The sequence below is a fragment of the Propithecus coquereli genome, unplaced genomic scaffold (genome assembly GCF_000956105.1).
Source record: "Propithecus coquereli isolate 6110/MARCELLA unplaced genomic scaffold, Pcoq_1.0 Scaffold14, whole genome shotgun sequence".
Classification (NCBI taxonomy): domain Eukaryota; kingdom Metazoa; phylum Chordata; class Mammalia; order Primates; family Indriidae; genus Propithecus; species Propithecus coquereli.
In genome coordinates this window covers 1145787-1165293 of record NW_012138302.1, presented here as the reverse complement: position 1 = coordinate 1165293, position 19507 = coordinate 1145787, and the positions used below count along the sequence as shown (strand labels likewise).

The following is a 19507-nucleotide window of genomic DNA, read 5'->3' as shown; positions in this document are numbered from 1 at the left end:
GGGTAATTTGGCTGGTTGTTCACTGCACTTGTACATTTGTGGCTCCTACTGGGGGAGTATCTCCGAGGAATTCCCCTGGGACTTGACCTGGTTGTGTGAAGAGTATCTTTCCCACTGAGTTTCTTTGCTCACTGTATAATCACCCCCTGTGAAATGCAGGCTTAAGCGCCCTGCTGCCTTCTCTTGCCATTAATGTCACTCGGGTTGTTAGCACATCAACAGGACTCACGTGACTGGCTGGCAAAGCATTGCGGGATGAGCCCAGTTCTTGTTCCAACCTACCCTCAATGTCAGTTAGTTCAGTAACTAGCCGGCAATCAGGATCCAGGTTCTGGTTGGCTGCCAAAGTGTCTGTCTGAACACTTACAAAAATAAGAGCCTTTCATTCCAGTTTGGCTGCCTTCACTATTGTTTCTATCTATCAAAATTTCTTTTAGGTCAGATTGACATGAAATTGTCTTTTTAATTCTTGGATTTTGGACAAGATAGTTGTTGACTAATCTATAAAATATGACTCAAAAAGGTTGAGAAAACCATTTAAGAACAGAATTGGTTACCTTCTCACTAGCTGAGATTGTAACTTGGTTCTGGGCTTCTTGGTTCTCAGATATCCAGTTCCTCCGGGCCATTTCTTCCCACTCTGCTTGCATCTTATCCCAAAACTCTGTGTCTGACTGGGAGACAGGAAAAATGAAGAGAGATTGATTTAAGAACATGCTACATCATCTGATTTATTTCCACAGAGACAGTTTTGCTAGTAGATCAAAGTGAGTTCTGAGGAGGAAGAAACTGTTCTAGTTGGCCACATCCAATGATACTCACGGTTGAAGAGCTTCTGGAGGGTGCTCAGCGATGAAAATGTTGACATGGATTAGCTGTAACTTTCTTCAGCAGAAAAATAACTACCACTTGAAGGACCAGAATCATTTATACCAAATTCAGCCAAAAAGCCACTACTTGTACAGAGTTTCAAGTGTGGGCATTAGGCACACATTTTAGGAAGGAGGCCCCTCCCAGAGTTGCTGTGGCACATAAGGAACTAGAGAAACTGCTTTGGGACTGGCTGGGCAGTGACTGGACAAGGGACAGTAACATTAGTTGATCCTATTCTGTGACAAGTACTGTGCTAGGAGAAAACTGAGCCTAGAGGGTTATGTCATGGTCCCAAAGCTCGGATTCACAGGATCTGAATCCCATCTGGCTCCCAAGCCCATGCTTAACAGCTTGTGGCAGACTTGGCCTCCTGGTGCTAAAGAATGAGGGACGCTGAATGAATTCTCCTCAAGGTCCTTTCTACAGTAGGGTGACTTTTTTGAAAAATACCACTTTGTGGGTTTTTTTCCCTTAAAATTTCCCCATATGTCTTCTATGAGGGAGATCAGGCCCTTTGCTCTTCTCTACTTCAGGGAAGGTGTGTGTCCTAGCCCGAAGCAGAATTCTTCTCCAAGAGCTGTCCCTGGTTGGCTTCTATTTTATTAAGCCTGAAGAGAGTACTTTAGATGTCTCAGGGGGGAGGAGGAAAGAGTCAGTATCTTAAAGAATTTAAGAGAGACTGGGGAACTTTCCAAGGGTAGGGAAAGAGACGGAGAGTGGTTGGTTCTGATTAGCAGGAGACTGATGCTCAGCTTTTAAGTGTTTCCCAGGCAAATTGTCCTCACCTCAGAGTGGATGACTGAGGGTGTGACTGGGAGGCTGGCTTGAACCCTGATCCACATGGCAGGAAAACAGAGAGAAACTGAATTTGAAGGAGCCACTTTGAGCCTGGACGGCTGTTAGCCATCACCACAACAGACAGGACGGTGATCTCTGCCCTTGTTTTCTGGCACTATCTAAGCCTTCCACAGTTTATGCCTGAGACTAACCACCTGCCAGTTTGGTAAGAAAGATGCCTGGAAACCACTTTATTTCCTTTAAAGAAAACAAAATGGGTATTCCTGGAACACCTGAGTCTGGGACTAAGATCCATACTCTTTTCCTACAAATCTCAGTTTCTACGATTTTAAATCCTGTGACCTGTTAACACAGGATTTAGAGATTAACCTTGAGGTTAACCCTCCCCTTTTAATCCTCCCTGTCTGCCTGGGTGGTGGCTGTCCTGAAGTGAGAACTCTTCAGAGCTGCTCTGAATGGCAATTATAACCTTATTTCTTTCAGATACGAATGTTAATGGAATAAGGGCCAGCCCAATGTGATCAATCCTCGGCTACTAAATAAATTGTAGGTTTTGCTTGCCTCCTTTATTATACGTCCAGAATCCTCGTTCCCACCATAGAAACGAGTCCCTTTGACAGAGGCATCCCCTCAATGAAGGCTTAGAGCAGCAGGCATCTCGACAGTCTGTGTCCGAGATGCTGGACGTACGTGAAGTGGCCACTAGGTACCCAGGCTAGGGTTAGGAATAACATTCAACATTTCCTTTTTAATGGCTTTTTCTAGCAGAATACCACATTGTACAGACAGAACAATCTCAAATATTCAAAAGCAATGGCTAGATAAAAGACCAGGAGAACATATGCTGCCATGTTAATAGAAATGTGTCTTTGCATGAAGGGATGAGGGGGGATGTTTTCCTTGCTTCTTTACACTTTTTTTACTTTCTGAATTTTCTATGATGAGCATACTTTGCTTTTATAATTAAAAAAATAAGCTTAAAAACAACAAAAAAGAAAAATACCTTTCCTTTTTATAAAAAAAATCATGAAAGCTGAATATGATTAGATACTGAGGGATTTGGAGGAAATTTGGGGAACTCATTTTTTTAATAGCTTTTCAAAGATGCAGGTTTAACTTGGCTGATTAGAAATGAAGAATAGTCTATCAAGTGAATTTTGTAATGTTTACTGACTTTCCCACATCCCCACTGGGTGATGTGAAAGGCCAATGACTGCACAAACTTTCAAAGGCAGATAGGTTCCTCTAGCAAGAGTCCTTGGAACTGAAAGCATATAAGAAGTCCCCTGAATGAGAGAATGAGGAGGATTTCATAATGTGTACATCTGAGTTACAAAAGGATGTGTCACCTTTCCTGTGGTTTCAAATTAGAGCAGTAGATGCAAAAATAAGACTGCTGTGGAAAACAGACAGAACCTCAACTGAGGTAGGGCTGCCAGGCTCTCATTTAATGAGATACACCAGGACTTACTGTTACCACTTAAAACGAGTTACTGCTGACTAATTAAAGTGCACAGCACAGTTTTCATTTAATTACAGAAGACTACTTTCAGCATAATCAATTTTCATCCTGTCTCGGAATCCAGACTTCATTCACGTAGCTGCAATTAACACTGCTTTTTCTCCCCCTTTTTAAATCAATTTTAGAGAAACCTGAAGCATATTTGAATTTTAAACATTTTAGACAAGACCAGGGGGATTTTATTTATTGATGATTTTCTTAGCTGTTCTGGGATTTTGGAAGATTATTTTTTATATTCTACATATAACAAGTTATCTGATCATATCAGAGATGAGCTATTATTTGCAATCCATTTCCATTTCTAAGAATAACTTTCTGATGATAACAATAGTACATATTCATAAAAAAATTGAGATGTGCAGTGTGGTGGTTAAGAACAGCAGCTTTCTCCTCAGATGGACCTGAGTTCAAATTCTTGCTTCATCATTGCCCTTCTGCCAGTCCCTTAATTTCTGTGAGTCTCGTTTTCCTTATCTTTAAAATGAAGATTTAATAGTGGTTTTGGTTAGTTGTTATGACAACTATGTGAGAAAATGCATCTGTGGCATAAAGCACATGGTAGATGCTCAATAAAATACCTGTTCTTACTAGTGTTTCTGTACCATTGAGAAAAATATAATGAATGAACAAAAATCACCCACAACCTCAAAGCTCAAATATACATGTTGTGAGTATTTTGGTGTTTTAATCTGCTAGAAATACATATTCTTCTGGACACCTTCCTTCTCTTTATTTAAATCATTCCCTTCCACCTAATCATTCAAAAATAGGAGCAAGGCTAAGAAAATTATGGCAAAGCCTCTATAATGAATTGTTATGCAGCAATTAAAATGATGTTTATGGATAGTTTATGATAACATTGAATAGTCCTTGAGTTATAATATTCCTTGATAAGTAGTATCATTACAATGATAGAAAAACCACAACAGTAATGGGCCAGGAAAAAAGACTGTAGAGCAATGCACCAATAGCACTGCTTTTATGAGATGGGATTATGAGTAATTTATTTCATCATTATTTCTTGTACTTGTTAGCATTTTCCAAATTTTCTATGGCTAGCGTGTGTTATTTTGGTGGAAAAGTAAGATTTGGTTAAAAAAGGCTTATTTCTTTTCAATTTCAACTCCTCCATCCTGTTTTCTTCAATGACCCCACACTAGAGCACTCTCTTGCCTCTGAATTCCTTCCACACTGACATTCTGTGGCAGTAGGTTGGAAGAAGAGAGATGTGTGCTAGAAGTTGCCATTATCTCTGTAAACTTGAGTCAGTCATTTTTTACTCATCTGTACATTATTTTCCCCATTTGTAAAGTGAGAAGAATAGGTTCATTAGATAGCAGCTTAGGCTTCTTCGTCTACACAGATTAAGATCAGAATAAGGGGGAAGGAGGATCTTAGCATAGAATCGCATTTTTTTTGAAGGGGGTTTCTAATCTCCAATAATTATATTTTAAAATATTATCCCAATAGTATATTTGACAACTTCTGCTTCCCTTTTTTGACTGTAAAACTGGAAAATAAAAATTTCCATAAGTGCCAGGGTAAAATTAAATATTAATTAAATTAAATATAAAGAACAAAAAAATAAACAATTTATTTTAGAACCAGGAAGTTTTAAGGGATGGCAGCATATTATCAGTTTCAATTCTCCAGTCCATATTAGTCATCTTCTAGTTAACACGGAGATATTCTGACTTTGTGATCCAATGCAACTGTCAGTCAGAAAGGTCCTGGGGCTGTGCTGTGCAAGAACTGATCGATGTGCAGTTATGTGCCGGTTCTGCCTGCGAGGCGTCTGGCTTTCTCTGTGACTCTTTAGATGTCCATTGATTAGCTGCCACTGGATCAAAATGTAAAAAAACCAAACCAACTAACTCTGCGGTTGCAAAAGAAAAGAAAGTGCCTCTTTTACATCGCAAGAAATGAAAACCGCTGTGCAAGTTTGGATAAAGTATTTGCCACAACAAACAGTTTTTGCTGAGGTGAAATTATGTGCAGATCAGTGTGGGGCTTCGCTGCCCTGCGGTCCAGTAGTCCAGGCTGACCAACAGCACCTGAATGTCCACAGCCACCGCATCTCTTGTTGACTAAGAGCTCAATACTAGCTGACAAGTCGACGTGGCTGCCCAAAGAACATATTCGGCTCGGGGCTGTAAGCACGGATGTGCAGTGCTCTGATGGAGAATGGGATAGAATGTTGGTTGGTCAGAATTAGCTCGAGTTCTGGGTGCAGTCCTGGGTGTCCCACACAGTGAGGCTCATTGACACATTGGAGTCTATTCAGGCAAGAATGACCTTGGGCAGGAATAACCCTGCTTATGAAGAACGGGTAAAGGAGCAATTCCTCTGCCAAAGGGAGTCAGAGGATGATGAGAGCCGAGTGAGCCACCCTAGGCTTCTTTTGCAGACAGCAGAACTAGGATGAACAAATAAGCGGTGGTTCCAGGGGGACAGATTTTTATCAAATGCAATACAAAACTGCCTGAAAGTGGAATGGGCTCCCTCCTTTTCAGAGGATGGCTTCCCCCACATTAGTAGTTTTCAGAGACAGAATGACCAATGTGAGGAGTGCTGTAAAGGCAATTCCCAAATCAAATAGAGGTTTGACCTACTGAATTCTCTGGTCCCTAACAACTCTGAGTGTCTCTGGTGGCAATGTTATTAATGAACTGATTTATTGAGTCAAACAGGAAGGCTCAAAGTTAATAAAATCTCTATGAGATGAAAAATGGATCTGTCCTGCATTCCTCTTTCTCAATCTAAACTGTGTAGGGAGGAAAACAAATAGGCTTTGGTTTCAGGTAGAATGGGCTAGAATTCCTGCTATGCCCCTTGTTATGGGACCTTAGGCAATTTAGTTTACCTCTTTAACTCAGCTCATCTGCAAAATGTAAAAAGTTTCTTATGGTGGTAATGAGAATTAAGTGAAACAATGTGCGGGAAGTGTTTTGAACTTGTAACATCTAAGAGCTAAGGAATCAGCAGTTAGTGTTATTTTATTACTCATAAATGAAAAATAATATTTCCCAGGATAGAGAGAGAATGCAGTCCCTTAAACTATGTAAACGGTGTGGTTCAGAAGTGTTGCAAAACAAAAATATCAGTACTAGCACTCAACACAGATTCTCTGGTTGCCTCTGGGATAGACATGCTTCTTCCTTGTTTCAATGGAGTCAGCTGTCACTGCAGATGCTGGCAGGCACCTGGGATATAGCCCGAGGCTCTCGAAAAGCAATGTGCCAGCAGGGTAGCTGCAGAAATGTGGGGAGGAAAGATTGGAAATGACGGCAAGGGGAGGAATGGGCACAGGAAGCTGGAAATAACACAAAGTTCGAGCAGTTTGTCAGAAAAAATCAACAGCCATTTCTTACAGAGAGAGTCTAAGATAGTTTTCTGTTTTTTCCTTTCTCTTCCTTCTTACCTGGCAAGAGGGCAAAGAGGAATGGAATATTAAAGAACAAAGAGCAAAATCTGTTGTCCAAATGGGGAGGAGTCACTTCTGAAAGGCTTTTAGCACATTCATTTGATAAGGAAAACCCTCATCTATTACTTGACACATCAGCCACCTGAGACCCCCACCCCTGACGAAGATTCACGGCAGCATAATACTAACCCATTACCTGGCCCATCAACTAATCTATTACCTGGTGCATCAGCATAACACTAATCTATTACCTGGCGCATCAACATAACACTAAACCTATATTACCTGGTGCATCAACTACCCTATTACCTGGTCATCAACCTAATATTAACCTATTACCTGACACATCAACTAACCTATTACCTGGCAGGCATTGGCCACCTAATGTCCCACCCCTCAGACCACCTCAACTTAATAAAAGTGGGAAAAAATCGGGTAGACGGGGCTCAGAATTTGGTGGCGAGGTCCCTTGGAGCCCGCCGGCGAATAAACTTTGATTCTCTGACTCTCTGTGTGCTGCTCAGTTTGTCCTCGAGACCACTCCCTGTAACGCTTGCTGTAACACATTAGCGAAGGAATGTCTTTGCAGAACTGAAATTTCACATGACTATATCTGTGGTCTTGGCTCCTGTGGTATCTGCAGCCACAAAAAAGAACAGCCATTAATGTTAATGTCACTGGAATAAGCCTGGGGTTTCCTGTTGCTTTGAGAGTAAGGTTTTGGGGGTCCAGATTCTCAGTGGCTGTTTTTATTTCACGCAGGCCTTTTGGCTGCTCTTGGGCAAGGAGGGGCAGGCGACTAGGGCTACTTTAGTACTGGCATGAGGAGATGGGAAGAGGGTCCCTGCTTTTTAGCCTTGTCTCATGTTCCATGTGATGATGAAGTGGAAGATTGGAAAATTCTACTAAAGTGGAATTCTTAGAAATTCCACTACCGGGCTTTCTCCCTTGCGATCCTTCCCTGGGCCCACCTCCTCCCCTGCGACCTTTCTCCCCCCACCGGCAGCTGCTGCCTCCATAAATCACCGGTAGCAATTAGTGTACCAGGCTGCAAAGTAGCTTAGGACCCTTCCTCGCTAAAGTTAACCCTGTCGTAGCTGTGCCCCTCCTCCTTGAGCAGAGTGTATAAAAGACTGCAATGCTCTTTGTCTGGTGCTCAGAATTTGGGGAGACCAAATTCCCCTCTGGGCCAATTGCCGGCCGTCATGAAGTATAAAACCTGTTTTGCCAAAATCTCTGAGTGTGTCTCTTGGTCTATTCCCGGTCAGCCCTGCTGTAACAATGACAAGTCATGTGATAAAGGAAGCCGGTATGTGGACAGGGCACTAAAGCAGTGTGACTGTTCCAAAAGGGGTTTCTTTTCCTTTAGCCATGTCTACAGGTAGTGAAAAGTTACTGGGAAACTCCTACTAGTTTTAAAAAATAAGGTATTAGACGTATCTACTAAACCCAAACTACATGTTTTGCATTATGTGATTATTAAAACAAAACAAAACAAAACCACCTAGATGTGGATGCTACCCTCGAGAAGCTCACTCTCTAACAATAAAATAAAAATAGTGTAACTGTAATTCAGGACAGGGTGAACAATATGGTGCAAAAAGAAATGAAGTTATTTGCTCAGTGTCACACTATTACTAGTAAATGACAGAACCAGAATTCAGAAGATTTCATTTTTTCCTTTTGTGGTACATTGCATCTTCCCAAAACAGCCACAGCAGTATTTCTGGTCCCCCCATTCTCTTCAGAACCTTGCCTTACTCTGTTAAGAGGGGACCTATTGCCCTGTCTTTGAATGCCTGCCTTGACAAATAGAATGCAGTGGAAATGACCTGGTGAGATTTTTGAGGCTTGGTACTATTATTAAATGAAAGGTGATACAGCTTCTGTCTGCCTCTGCCTTAGGATACTCATCCTGGAATCTGGCTACCACGGTGCAAGGAAGCCGAAGCCTCAAAGAAAGGCCACATGTAGGAGTTCTCGGTAACGTCTCAGGTAACTACCAGCATACTCAGTCTGACATGTGAGTGAGCCTTCAGATGATTCCAGCCTCCCGCCATCACTCTCAGCTTTCGAGCCACCCTGACACACTGTGGAACAAAGGTGAGCCGTTCTTTCCGAGCCCTACCCAAATTACAGAGCTTTGATCAAAATAAATACTGTTGTTTTCAGCCACGAGTACTGAGTAATTTGTTACACAGCCATAGTGACTGGAACATCTTTCACTACTTTAGGTCCAAGGACTGGAGTAGGGGAGGAAGACTAGGCTTAGAGACAGGACTTTACCGCTGGGGCTTTTTTGAAAGGTTTTCAGGCTAATGAAGTACAGCAGCATTTCCCGAAAGAGTGTTCTAGGAACAAAGAGTTCCGTGGCCAAATGCGCTTGAGATACTTTAGGTTAGATCAAAGGCTGCAGATTGGTGGCCTATAGGCCAGATCCGACAAAGACTCTCCTTGACCAAACCTTAGTCAGGCTGCTCTGCGCCCTCTTGTCAACTAGACCTCAGCCTTGGGTTTCCATGTCCATCTTTGCAGTCTGATTTTAATAAGAACACTGCCAAGTCAGTTCAGGAAAAAATGCCCCCCTACTTGATATCTGCTTACCTCTCTATCTGATCAAATTCTTTATCCCACCAACCCCAAGTGATGTCTCTTCACTCTGGCCTGCCCTAAGCAAGAATCCTGTCTCATCAGTTTACCCAGAATCCCCTTTACCCCTGACATTTCTTCTTAGTAATTTTCCATCCACTGCACCCCCCTGCCCCTTGGCTATAGATCCCCACGTGTCCAACCTGTATTTGGAATTAAGCCCAGTTCTACACTGAGGTCTCTTTTCCCCTGATGCAATAGTTCCTGAGTAAAATCTGTTTTTACTGCTTTAACTACTGTACGGCTCCGGTTTCCTTTAGCAGATCTAGCCAAGAGATATGTTCTCCTCTCTCACCCTGGATGTGAAATTTCACATGAAAACCCAGATTTCAGACATTTTGTGAAGATCTGTTGATACAAGGCCTATATTTCTAGAAGCAGCGACCTTCGGGTGGTACACATGGTTTCTACTTCATCACAATTGCCACCAGGTCCTTACCTTTTTCTGCCTGGCCCTGTAGTAACTGACTTTACAATTTCCGGTCAGAAGTAAGCAGGTGCCTTGCTGCATGACTTCCCAGGATCTTTGTATACTAACGTACATCTTAAATCTCTGAAAAGGGGTTGTAAGCTTGTAAGCAGAAGTCTTACATGTATTTTACCTTGAACTGTGTGTGTGTCTCTGTGTGTACGTTTAGGGTTCTCTAGAACATAACTTGGAAAATGCTGAGATAAAGACCCACAGTACAAGCATCTAAAGTTCCACAAAAACAGACGTCTGGTGGGATAATTTTTGTGTATCCTGAGAACAGCTCTCAGGGACAAGAGTTTACAACATAGTTTGTTTTTATGTGATTGTTTCCAGTGAAATGCATCTCCAATTAGCCAGCAGGTTTTCTCATTCTCACATCTGCTGTGTGAATCAGAATTCTTCAAGATTTTGTTGTTGTTGTTATTCCAGAAAGGGAAATAAAACCCAAAATGTGGAGGGAAGAATTAAAATAATTTTTTGTATGTTTTTGAGAAGACAACTCATTTGATATATTTATCTTTTCAATACTAACTAGTCATTGAAAATGACCTTTGAAACTACATATAATTATGTACACAGATTGGACAAAGGCTGAAGGAAACACGAAAAAATGAAAACAGCTAATTTATTAGTGTAGTGGCATGTCTGGGTAGTCCCTGACCTTTCCTCCCCCAATCTTCTGATTTCCTTTACTCTTGTCGCTTTTAAAACAACTGAATAAGAGAAAAATCTCTGTAAAGGAATTATTTTCTGAGGATGAACAAATTTTAAGTTCTATGGTTGGTTCAGGGATGGCAAAGCTAACCACATCCAAACATAGCCTTCTATCGGGAACAGTGATTAAGTGCAGGAGTTCTGGAGTTAGACCAGGTTAGAAACTCAGTTCCAGCACTTGATAGTGTTACGATGTTGAGCAAGTGACTGAATCTCTTTGTGTCCCAGTTTATCCACCTTAAAATGGGATTAGCACTGTCTTGGTAGGGCTGTTGTGAGCACTGAGTGAAACGAAGAATGTAAAGCACTTGGCTTAGAATGTAGAAAGTGCCCACGCAGGGGGTTGCATTTATGGCTACAACTAAAGCAACCTCAGGAGGTCTAGACATAAACCAGTTCTTTCCTCTCCCTTTTTCCTTTGATACAGAGAAAGGCCACCAGAGGGATTAGTTGAGAAGCAGTTTCCCTTGTAATATTTTCCTTGGTGAAAAAGAATTTAGACTTGCTATATCTAATATCCATGTAGATACTACTTTCCACTTTGTGGAAATAGTTTTTTTCTCTTCATTCTTTCAGGATATTTAAAGAAAAAAAAAACTGGTCCAGTCATTTTGGCAGCAAAAGTCCAATAAAGAAATCGCTCATATTGTATTGAATATTGCACTGATATTCTGACTTCCTCCCTTTTTCTTTATGACTACAGGATTGTCACAATGGTTGACCAGATGTGAAGACAGACTCGCTCTGGTTTGCTGTCTTATGAAGCTTTTGGGTAGGAAAATGGTTGACACTACTTTCTTTGATATCGAAATCAAACTGGCTGACTCAACAGCAAGGCAAGGATTCTGGGATCTGGTGGTGGTGGTATCACCTGGGAAGGTGGACACGTCCAGGCTACCTTGAGCTAATATCCAGATATTCATGGCTATGGTGGAGCTAAGTGATTTCTGTAACATCCACCAATACCTTAAAAAACTCCAGATGGCCAAAATCATCACACATTCTCCCTGTATATTGATTTATTGGCCTGGAAGGTTTAATTTGGATAGAAACAGAAAAAATATTTTCTCTGCCAAGGATAATGGGCATTGGATCCAGTGTCTTCGCAGCAGCTGGCTCATTCCCAGTATCAAAACACAAAAGAGAGTCACAAAAAATGCCAGGCCATAGATTCTGCTGGCCCAGGAAAAAAAATCCACTGTCTCAACACTCTTTTTCACAAAATCTGACAAACAGAGGAGAGGAGGCTATGGATGGATTCACATTCCTTTATTTTCAGTTACTTGGCTGTACTGGCAAGATTTACTGGACTTTAACAAATGATATATACCTGCACTGGTCTCTGCAGCTATTATGTAATTTGGAACACATTTTGAAAGGCCAGACATAACATTTTTGAAAAGAAATACTAACATGTACAAGAGAGTAGTACTTTTCCAATGTCTTTATAAAATGGATATTTTTTTCCTATGGAACCTCTTTGATTGAGGTCATTCATAAAATTTGAAGGGTAGCATCTTCTCAAAGTAATTTATTGTATATATTTTCACATTTACTTCACTCATCCGGCAAACATCATGGACAAGCCTACTATGGGGCAGGCAGTGTTCTAGTCACCAGGGTGTAGCAGTGAACAAGGGATGTGCTGGTCCTGCCACTGGAGTGTGCAGTGCGGTGGGGCACAGACAGATGCAACACAGCACTCTGAGGGCTGGGAGAAGGGGAAGGAAAGATGCTCTGGGAGCAAAGAGGAGAGAACCCAATGTAGACTTAGGAGTGTGGGAGTCTTTTTGGAAGCAGTAACAGCCAACTGAGACTCTAAGGTTGAACAGAAGCTAGCCAGGTAATAGGGTGACGAGAGAATATTTCTGGCAGGAGGAACAGTCTATGCAAAGACCAGGAGAAAGATGACCTGACCCATTCTGGGAACTGATTATTACGACACCAGTATAGACTTCAAAGCAGAGGAGTCAGAGTCGAGGATGCGGAGGCAGGCACGTTCAAGATCTTAACGGATCTTACAAGTCAGGTCAGTGAGCTCGGACTTTGTTCTAAGGACACATGTGAAGTCATTATTCAGATCTGTGTTTTAGAAAGATTACTCCGGCGGAAATGAGGAGAATGGAATAAGTAGTGCATTCTCTTCTCCACACTGGAGGCAGTGAGACCAGTTATGGGGTTGTTACAGTTGTCTATATAAGAGATGATGGTGGCCAGAGTACGGAGTAGGGTGTTGGCAGTGGAGATGGAAAGAAATGAGTGAATTTGGGAGATATGTAATAGAATCAATAGGAGTTGGTGTTTGATTGGATGTTGGAAGAAGAAGAAGAAGAATGAGGAGGAAAGGGTGACTCGAAGAGGTTTTCTAAGTGAGGAAATAAGAGGATTTAGCGATAAAACGGCATTGCCTCTAAGAGCAACAATATTGTCACTTGAATATGTATCGGTTTTAAGAGCTTTCAAGTGTATTAACTAATTTGACCTTCACAAGTGACTTGTCCAAGGTCAATAGCTACTTAGTAACAGAACCAGGGCCAGAACCCACATCTCTTAATTCCTCCTCTTGTACTCTTCATTAATGCAACATTGTTTCTCCTCATTCCTCTCCGCCTCTCTAACCTGTCCTTAGATTTAAGGATCAATTGATGTTGTAGCTTGGCAAGTATTATCTTGGTTGGAGGAAAGAGCAGAACAGAGCTCTTCTGTTTGTCTCTTGTCATTTTATTTTCTGAGACAAACCGAGTTCATTCTGTTTGGAAATACAAGGTCACTGATACTGCTTTCTGCCTCTTTTCTATCAGGAATGAGGGAAACTACAATACAATGTTAACATGGGACTCTTTCAGTCTAAGTTTTGGCTGTGGTTCCAAAAGAGTTTGAAAAATAGAATGAAACAATAGGTGCCTGACTACCTATGCTATCTATGCAGGGCTTGCAAAGAAATGGTAAAATATTTTTACCATAACACACACACACACACACACACACAAACACACACACATGCAGTTTTTCAACATTTCAACTATAACTCTGATAAAAGGGCTAAAGTTGAAAGGGCCAGGGGAGAGCATTTCCATGAACAGAATGGTCAAGGATGTGTGTTTCTTACAGATCAGATTTGGGTCACCAAGGAACAAGGCAACTTGGAGCTGTTTTGAATTCCACTCCAGAGGTCTTCCTGGAAGGATGAGAATTGGAGACATTCTCACGGGAATTGTAGTTGGATATTCCCTGCAGGAATCTCTGAGGGACCCACAAAAGCAGAGCATGAGAGAATGTGCTTAAACATCCACCAAGCCCCGAGAATGCCTATGCAGGGTCAAGAATGTACCTGCCACACAAGGCTGGGCCCTTTCTCCTGTCCCTCCCTGCTCTGGGTTCCACCATGGAGGGCTCAGAGTCTGTGACTAGTGAGCAGAAGACAGGAAGTAGGACTGGGAGAGAGAAGGTCCACCTGGCAGCTTCCCCAGCGCAGAGGATTAGGCCTAAAGGTGCTCCTAGCTTCGGAAGTGAGAAACTCTAAACTGTGCATATAGAAGGAGTCATGTAATTATTATAAAGTTTATTTATAGAAAATCAGGCAGAAAATAGGTTGTGCATCTCAAATAAATTCAACATGCATTAAACCCTCGGCTCTAGGTCTGTGCTATATTCTTAGACTATGAAGCTGAAAAGACAGTTCCTGATCTCAAGGGGCTCACAGTCACCTGGAAGGAATTGCTGGAGTGTTGAAAGATATTCTGGACCAGAAGTCCGAAGACATGGACTCTGGCCTTGGTGCTGCCACTCCCTAGAGGTGTGATCTTGGCCAAATCAGATAACCTTCTTTCATTTCCAGACATTTGGGAATTTTTTCTATAAACTGTGAAGAGTTACAGCAGAGTTAGGTGGTATTATTGTTTTTTCATAAAAACACTTTTCTTGTACGATTTGAATGTCCACAGAAATGTGAGACAATATATCAGTTGGCAATGGTTGCTGCTAACCAGCAGAGCACAAAACAACCCTGTTTAAGTTCTGTGAGGACAAAACAGCATTAGTGGCTTTTTCTTTTTTCTCTGGGAGACAGAGCTTGTGATTTATTTTTTAAAAGGATATTTAGAATCTGAAGAACATTGCTGACTCAAGAGAAATGTAAAGGTCAATTGCTGCGTCCAAGCTATGCTGTCATGACATTTGAAAAATTAAAAGATTGTTTTCAGGGGTAATTGTGGTCTCATATTTTAACTAACTATTTAATGAAAATAAACTATAAACATGCTCTGTTTTCATATGAGGAAATCCCCAGTGCCTATTAACTGTCCAGATGGCAGGGACTAAAAGGATTAAAGCAGATTTAAATTAGAGATCACCTAAATCTTCAAAACTAGACTTAAGTGGATATTAAGAGCATATTTCAGAGACTTCCTAAAACTCATTCAAAATGTGAGAGGAAAAGGACTTTTATCTCATTCAGGTATTTGTATTTTTTTGATAAAATCCTTTAAATTTTTTTATAAAATTAGGTAATAGTCTTCCTTGTAGGCAAATTACAAAAATTACACGAACAAAAAGAAAAAATAACCCTACTAATTTTACTACCTAGATATAATCACTGAAAGCACTTTGGTGTATCTCATTGTAGGTTTCATTAACTTTGAATCCAAGGGCCTGTTATTTCTTTCTCTGAGCTCTAGTTTTCTCATCTATGAACAGGAATTAACATATCTACCACCCAGGATAGTTGTCAGGAGTACGTTTTATCATACTTATAAAATATTTGTCAGAGTGGCTGGAACATCATAAATGCTCAATGAACATTAGCTATTATCACTATTTTATTTTTTATTTTGTGAAAATGGAACCTTACTGTGTATGTAGTTTCAGAATCTAATGAATATATTTACATGTCAATAAATATACAACTATTAATATCACTTTAATGACCCCATAGCTCCCAATGTATAGATTTATCTTCACACATTCTCCCATCCAAGTACTAACCAGGCTCGACCCTGCTTTGCTTCCGAGATCAGACAAGATTGGGCACATTCAGGGTGGTATGGCCATAGACTATCTTAACACATTCTAACTTCTCCAATTATTGCTATTAGAAAAATCTGCATCAAATAGCCTTGAACATGTGCCTTTATGTATGTGGGCGATTACTTTTCTATAATTATTAAGGAATTCCTGGGTCAAAAGTCATAAATGTTTTGAGATTTTGATAGACATTGTGAAACTGCCTTTCAGAAAATTGTACAATTCCATTCTTCCACCAGTACTGAGTGTTATCATTTTAAAAAGTTCTTTGCCAAAGTGGCCACTAATGAGGCTGATCGTTTGTTTTTTGCACATACATATTGTTTGTTGTTAGAAAATTTGTAAAAGTTTGCGAAGCTGGTGGAAGGACTTTTAATTGGTTCTATTTATTTAATGGTGTTAAATAAAATTTATAGGAGGCCATTGATTTGGACTCAGCTACTGCACTAGACCCCAACAGACCAAAACAAAATGGGTCACTCATGCTGAAGTGCCATCTCACCATACCAAAACTAAGTTGTTTATCTGACTTTTCAAGAAATAGGAGAGACACAGAATCTCCAAATCTCCAACCACGCCAGTTTTAGCCGGCATGATAAGAAAGTCCCCTCTGCTTTAACCTTTGCAAGGAAAGTAACCTGAAGTAATCTGATGCTAACCAATTCACTTTTGGTCCCTGTTTCTGCTTTCTACAGCCATTTTTATTTTTTATTTTATTTTATTTTTTTGCCTACAAAGGCAACTTCCTTTCCTCATAAGAGCACCTTTTCTAAATTTTTAGAATCAGGGAGATGCTACCCTGATTCATGGATCACAAAAGCCAATTAGACCATTTAACTAAATTTGTTATAATTTTGTCTTTTGACAATGTTTATAGGACTATTCAGGTGGTATATTTCTTTTTAAGTCAATACTTTTAAATTATATTCTACTGAGAATTATTCCATTTTTCTAAAATTTTCAACTTTTGACATTTTAAAAACTACTTTTAAATCTCTGTTTTACCTTTAGATGTGGCTCCCTTTAAAAATTCTAATAGTATTTATTTGGGCCCTTTTTCCTGTTCCTTAATCAAAATTATCAGAAGTTTGAAAATTTTAGTCTTAGAAAAACCCCAGACTTTTGGCTTTGTTGTTTCTCTCTACTATATCCTGTTTTCTAGCTGATTAATATCTGCTCTTATTAGTTTTACTCTCTTATTTCTATTTTCTTTGGTTAATTGTTCTTTCTTTAACCTTTTAGATTTCTTAAGTTGATACTTAATCTAACAATGTTTAGTCTTCTCTCCTAATGTAAGTATTTAAGAGCATCTAGTATCCTTGAAGTATTGTGTTATCTACATTTTATAAGCTTTGTTTTGTGACACTTCAGTATTATTCAGTTGTAAAAATTTATTAATTTCCATTATGGTTTCTTTTGTGACCATGAATTATTCTGAAGCGTGTTTTTAAATGACCAAATATATGGAGTTTTGCATTGTGGCCAGAGAACATGATTTATATGCAAAGAATTCTTTGAACTGTGTTGAGACTTGCTGCATGGCTTGACAGGGTGTGGTAACTATTCCCGGAAACTATTGGAAGGAATGTAGGTTCTGCAATTGTTGTGTGCAACATTGCAGCTCCTGGACTAGGTCTCAGAAGACCAAAGTGCCTAGCCTTTTAGGAACAAACTGGACAAAGACAGACATAGAGGCACAAGGGTACCTGCTAGTATTAATATGACGGGTTTCCTGTGGGAGGGACATTGGTCATAGGTTGGGTGTTTAGGCATGAGATCCTGGATAAAGGAAGCACACTAAACATTCATGATCAAATCCCTTGGATTCCAGCAGGGCAGGGCTAGAATGCATAGCCACTCTCTAGAGAGAATCTCCAGACCAAATCAGAGGAAAATGCATCAAATCCAATTTTAGCAGAAATGGATGTTTTGTTCACACAGACGGGCTTTGGAGATATTCAGATGTAAAATTTAGCCCACAGCCTCTATAAAATTGACTCCTGATAACAGACAACATGCCCTAAGCTCTTTCTTGGAAGCAACTTGCATTCTTTCTCCATCCCTTTGAGATATAAATTTTCCACTTAAAAGTCTTCCCATTGGGAGTACAAATTTAGGGTTGCCTGGCTAACAATTGCTTAGAGCAATGGAACAGGTAATTGAAAGACTGATAGTCTGAAAGGGAAGAAACAATTTGGAAACTAGCAAATGAAAAATTGTAACAAAAGCTCTAAGATCTGCTTATGTCTGTATTTTTTTTTTATGTCTATGTATGGATATATGTTATATATATGGGATATTTTCTACCTCTGGATAATGTTGCCAAAATATATAAAAGAACTCTACTTAATTGGCTTAAAAAATAAGTGCTTATATAAAGTATATTATCTTAGAAAAATAGAAACTAACCCAATTGCCTTTTAGTTAATGTGACTTGGGTAAACCTTTGGTAAATAAACTAGTTTTAAAATTGTTGGTAGAATAAAAGCAGAAATGCCTTCAGAACTGTCAGCATTAATTATAATGCAAGCATACTCTTTTTTTTAAACTTTGATTTACTAGTCAAACAAGCTTATTATCTCCTAGAAGTTTAAGGTCATGACACTATGAATCCAACCTAAAATAACAATGCACAATGAAAATAAATTTCTTGATACATGTCAGTCATGGAAGTAAAAGGAGAGAGGAAAACCATGTTTAACTTTTTAGTTTCTTTGCTTCTGTGATATTTTTTATATTTTCCAGATTTGTAAAAAGAAACAAAACTTAAGATGATGGCTAACATTTTTTTCCATGAACAATTGAAACATAATTGTTAGTAAAGAGTAAATTAAGTGAATGTAAAAGGGATAAACATTTATAAATGAGTCACCTCTCCTTATATTATTACTATTATTACTCTCTTTAATGGTTTCAAAAATCTTTTTGGCAACTTGAAACCTTAAAATGATATTAAGTAATACTCATTAAACATCTGGGTAAGTTAAAATAGTGAAATATTAAGTACTAAGCATAAGTTCAAGTTTGGCATCTTGTTTTCATATGGTTTAAAAAATCTAAATACATTTGGGTCTGTTAAAAATCATGAAAAATTGAGGATACATATCTCTCTAGATATTATGAAATGGTGAATGCTGATATAAGACAGTTCACAATGCTTGCTAGTTTTCACTAAAAATTAAGGCTACTAGGAGTTAAAATTACAATTAATATAATTATATTAATAAAATATGTATAATAGAATATGTATAATATATTATTATTTAAAATGCAATTAAATTTCTAGAAATTATAAGGAAAACAACTCTGTATGTGAGGAAAGTAAGATGTATTTGATAAGGAAAGACATAAAGGATAAATTTTTGTTCAAAAAAAGCTGATGGATTAAAAGAAAAGGTTATAAAAGGTTTGTGGAAATCTTGTGTGCTGGAAGCTGACTGATATTAGATGAATTTATTTATAAGGTTTCATTAAAATTAGCTTTATCATTAATAGTACACCGATACAAAAGTAGAATTTGGTTTTCTCTATTAAAATGACAAAGTTTTCTTGGAGTATTGCTCTGAGAATGTAAGAGTGTTTTTTTTTTTTCTTTTGAGTAATTGACTTAGGAAACAAAGATTTTGTGTTTTATCAAGATAATTTCTTGTGCTTCATATTGTCATCTATTAGGTCTTTACTTAAGAAAACTGAATCTTAGTATTAAACAAGGTAAGTATTTGTTCACAACTATGTAATCTGCATTTGCCTTTAAAATCTTTGTCACTTTGATGAAATAGATAACCAAGAGCATATTTAATAAAGTGTTTTAAGCCTTTTGACACTTTCACAAACTTTCCCAAATCAAATTCTAAATTAAATCTGTTTGGCCTCAAATTAACTTTCGGATTTTCCAGCTGGACCCCTGGAAAGCCTGAAAGGATGTGTATCTCACCTTATAAAAGGTGGATATTAAACTAGTTAGGCTTATTTGATATGTTAAATTACATAGGAAGCATTTTCAAGTAATAAGTGATGCTAAACCTTCTTTAAG

At 39.1% G+C, this 19507-nt stretch overlaps 1 protein-coding gene across 10 annotated transcripts in view; it reads right to left on the bottom strand.

Moving 5' to 3' along the window:
• The window catches only part of PEX5L (peroxisomal biogenesis factor 5-like), a 216942-nt gene that overhangs the window by 14552 nt on the left and 182883 nt on the right, over positions 1 to 19507 (bottom strand). For all 10 annotated transcript variants that reach the window (XM_012639365.1, XM_012639370.1, XM_012639367.1 and 7 more), the window contains one exon: positions 558 to 674. In XM_012639365.1, coding sequence (XP_012494819.1) covers positions 558 to 674 — 117 coding nt within the window. The remainder of the gene's footprint in view (positions 1 to 557; positions 675 to 19507) is intronic.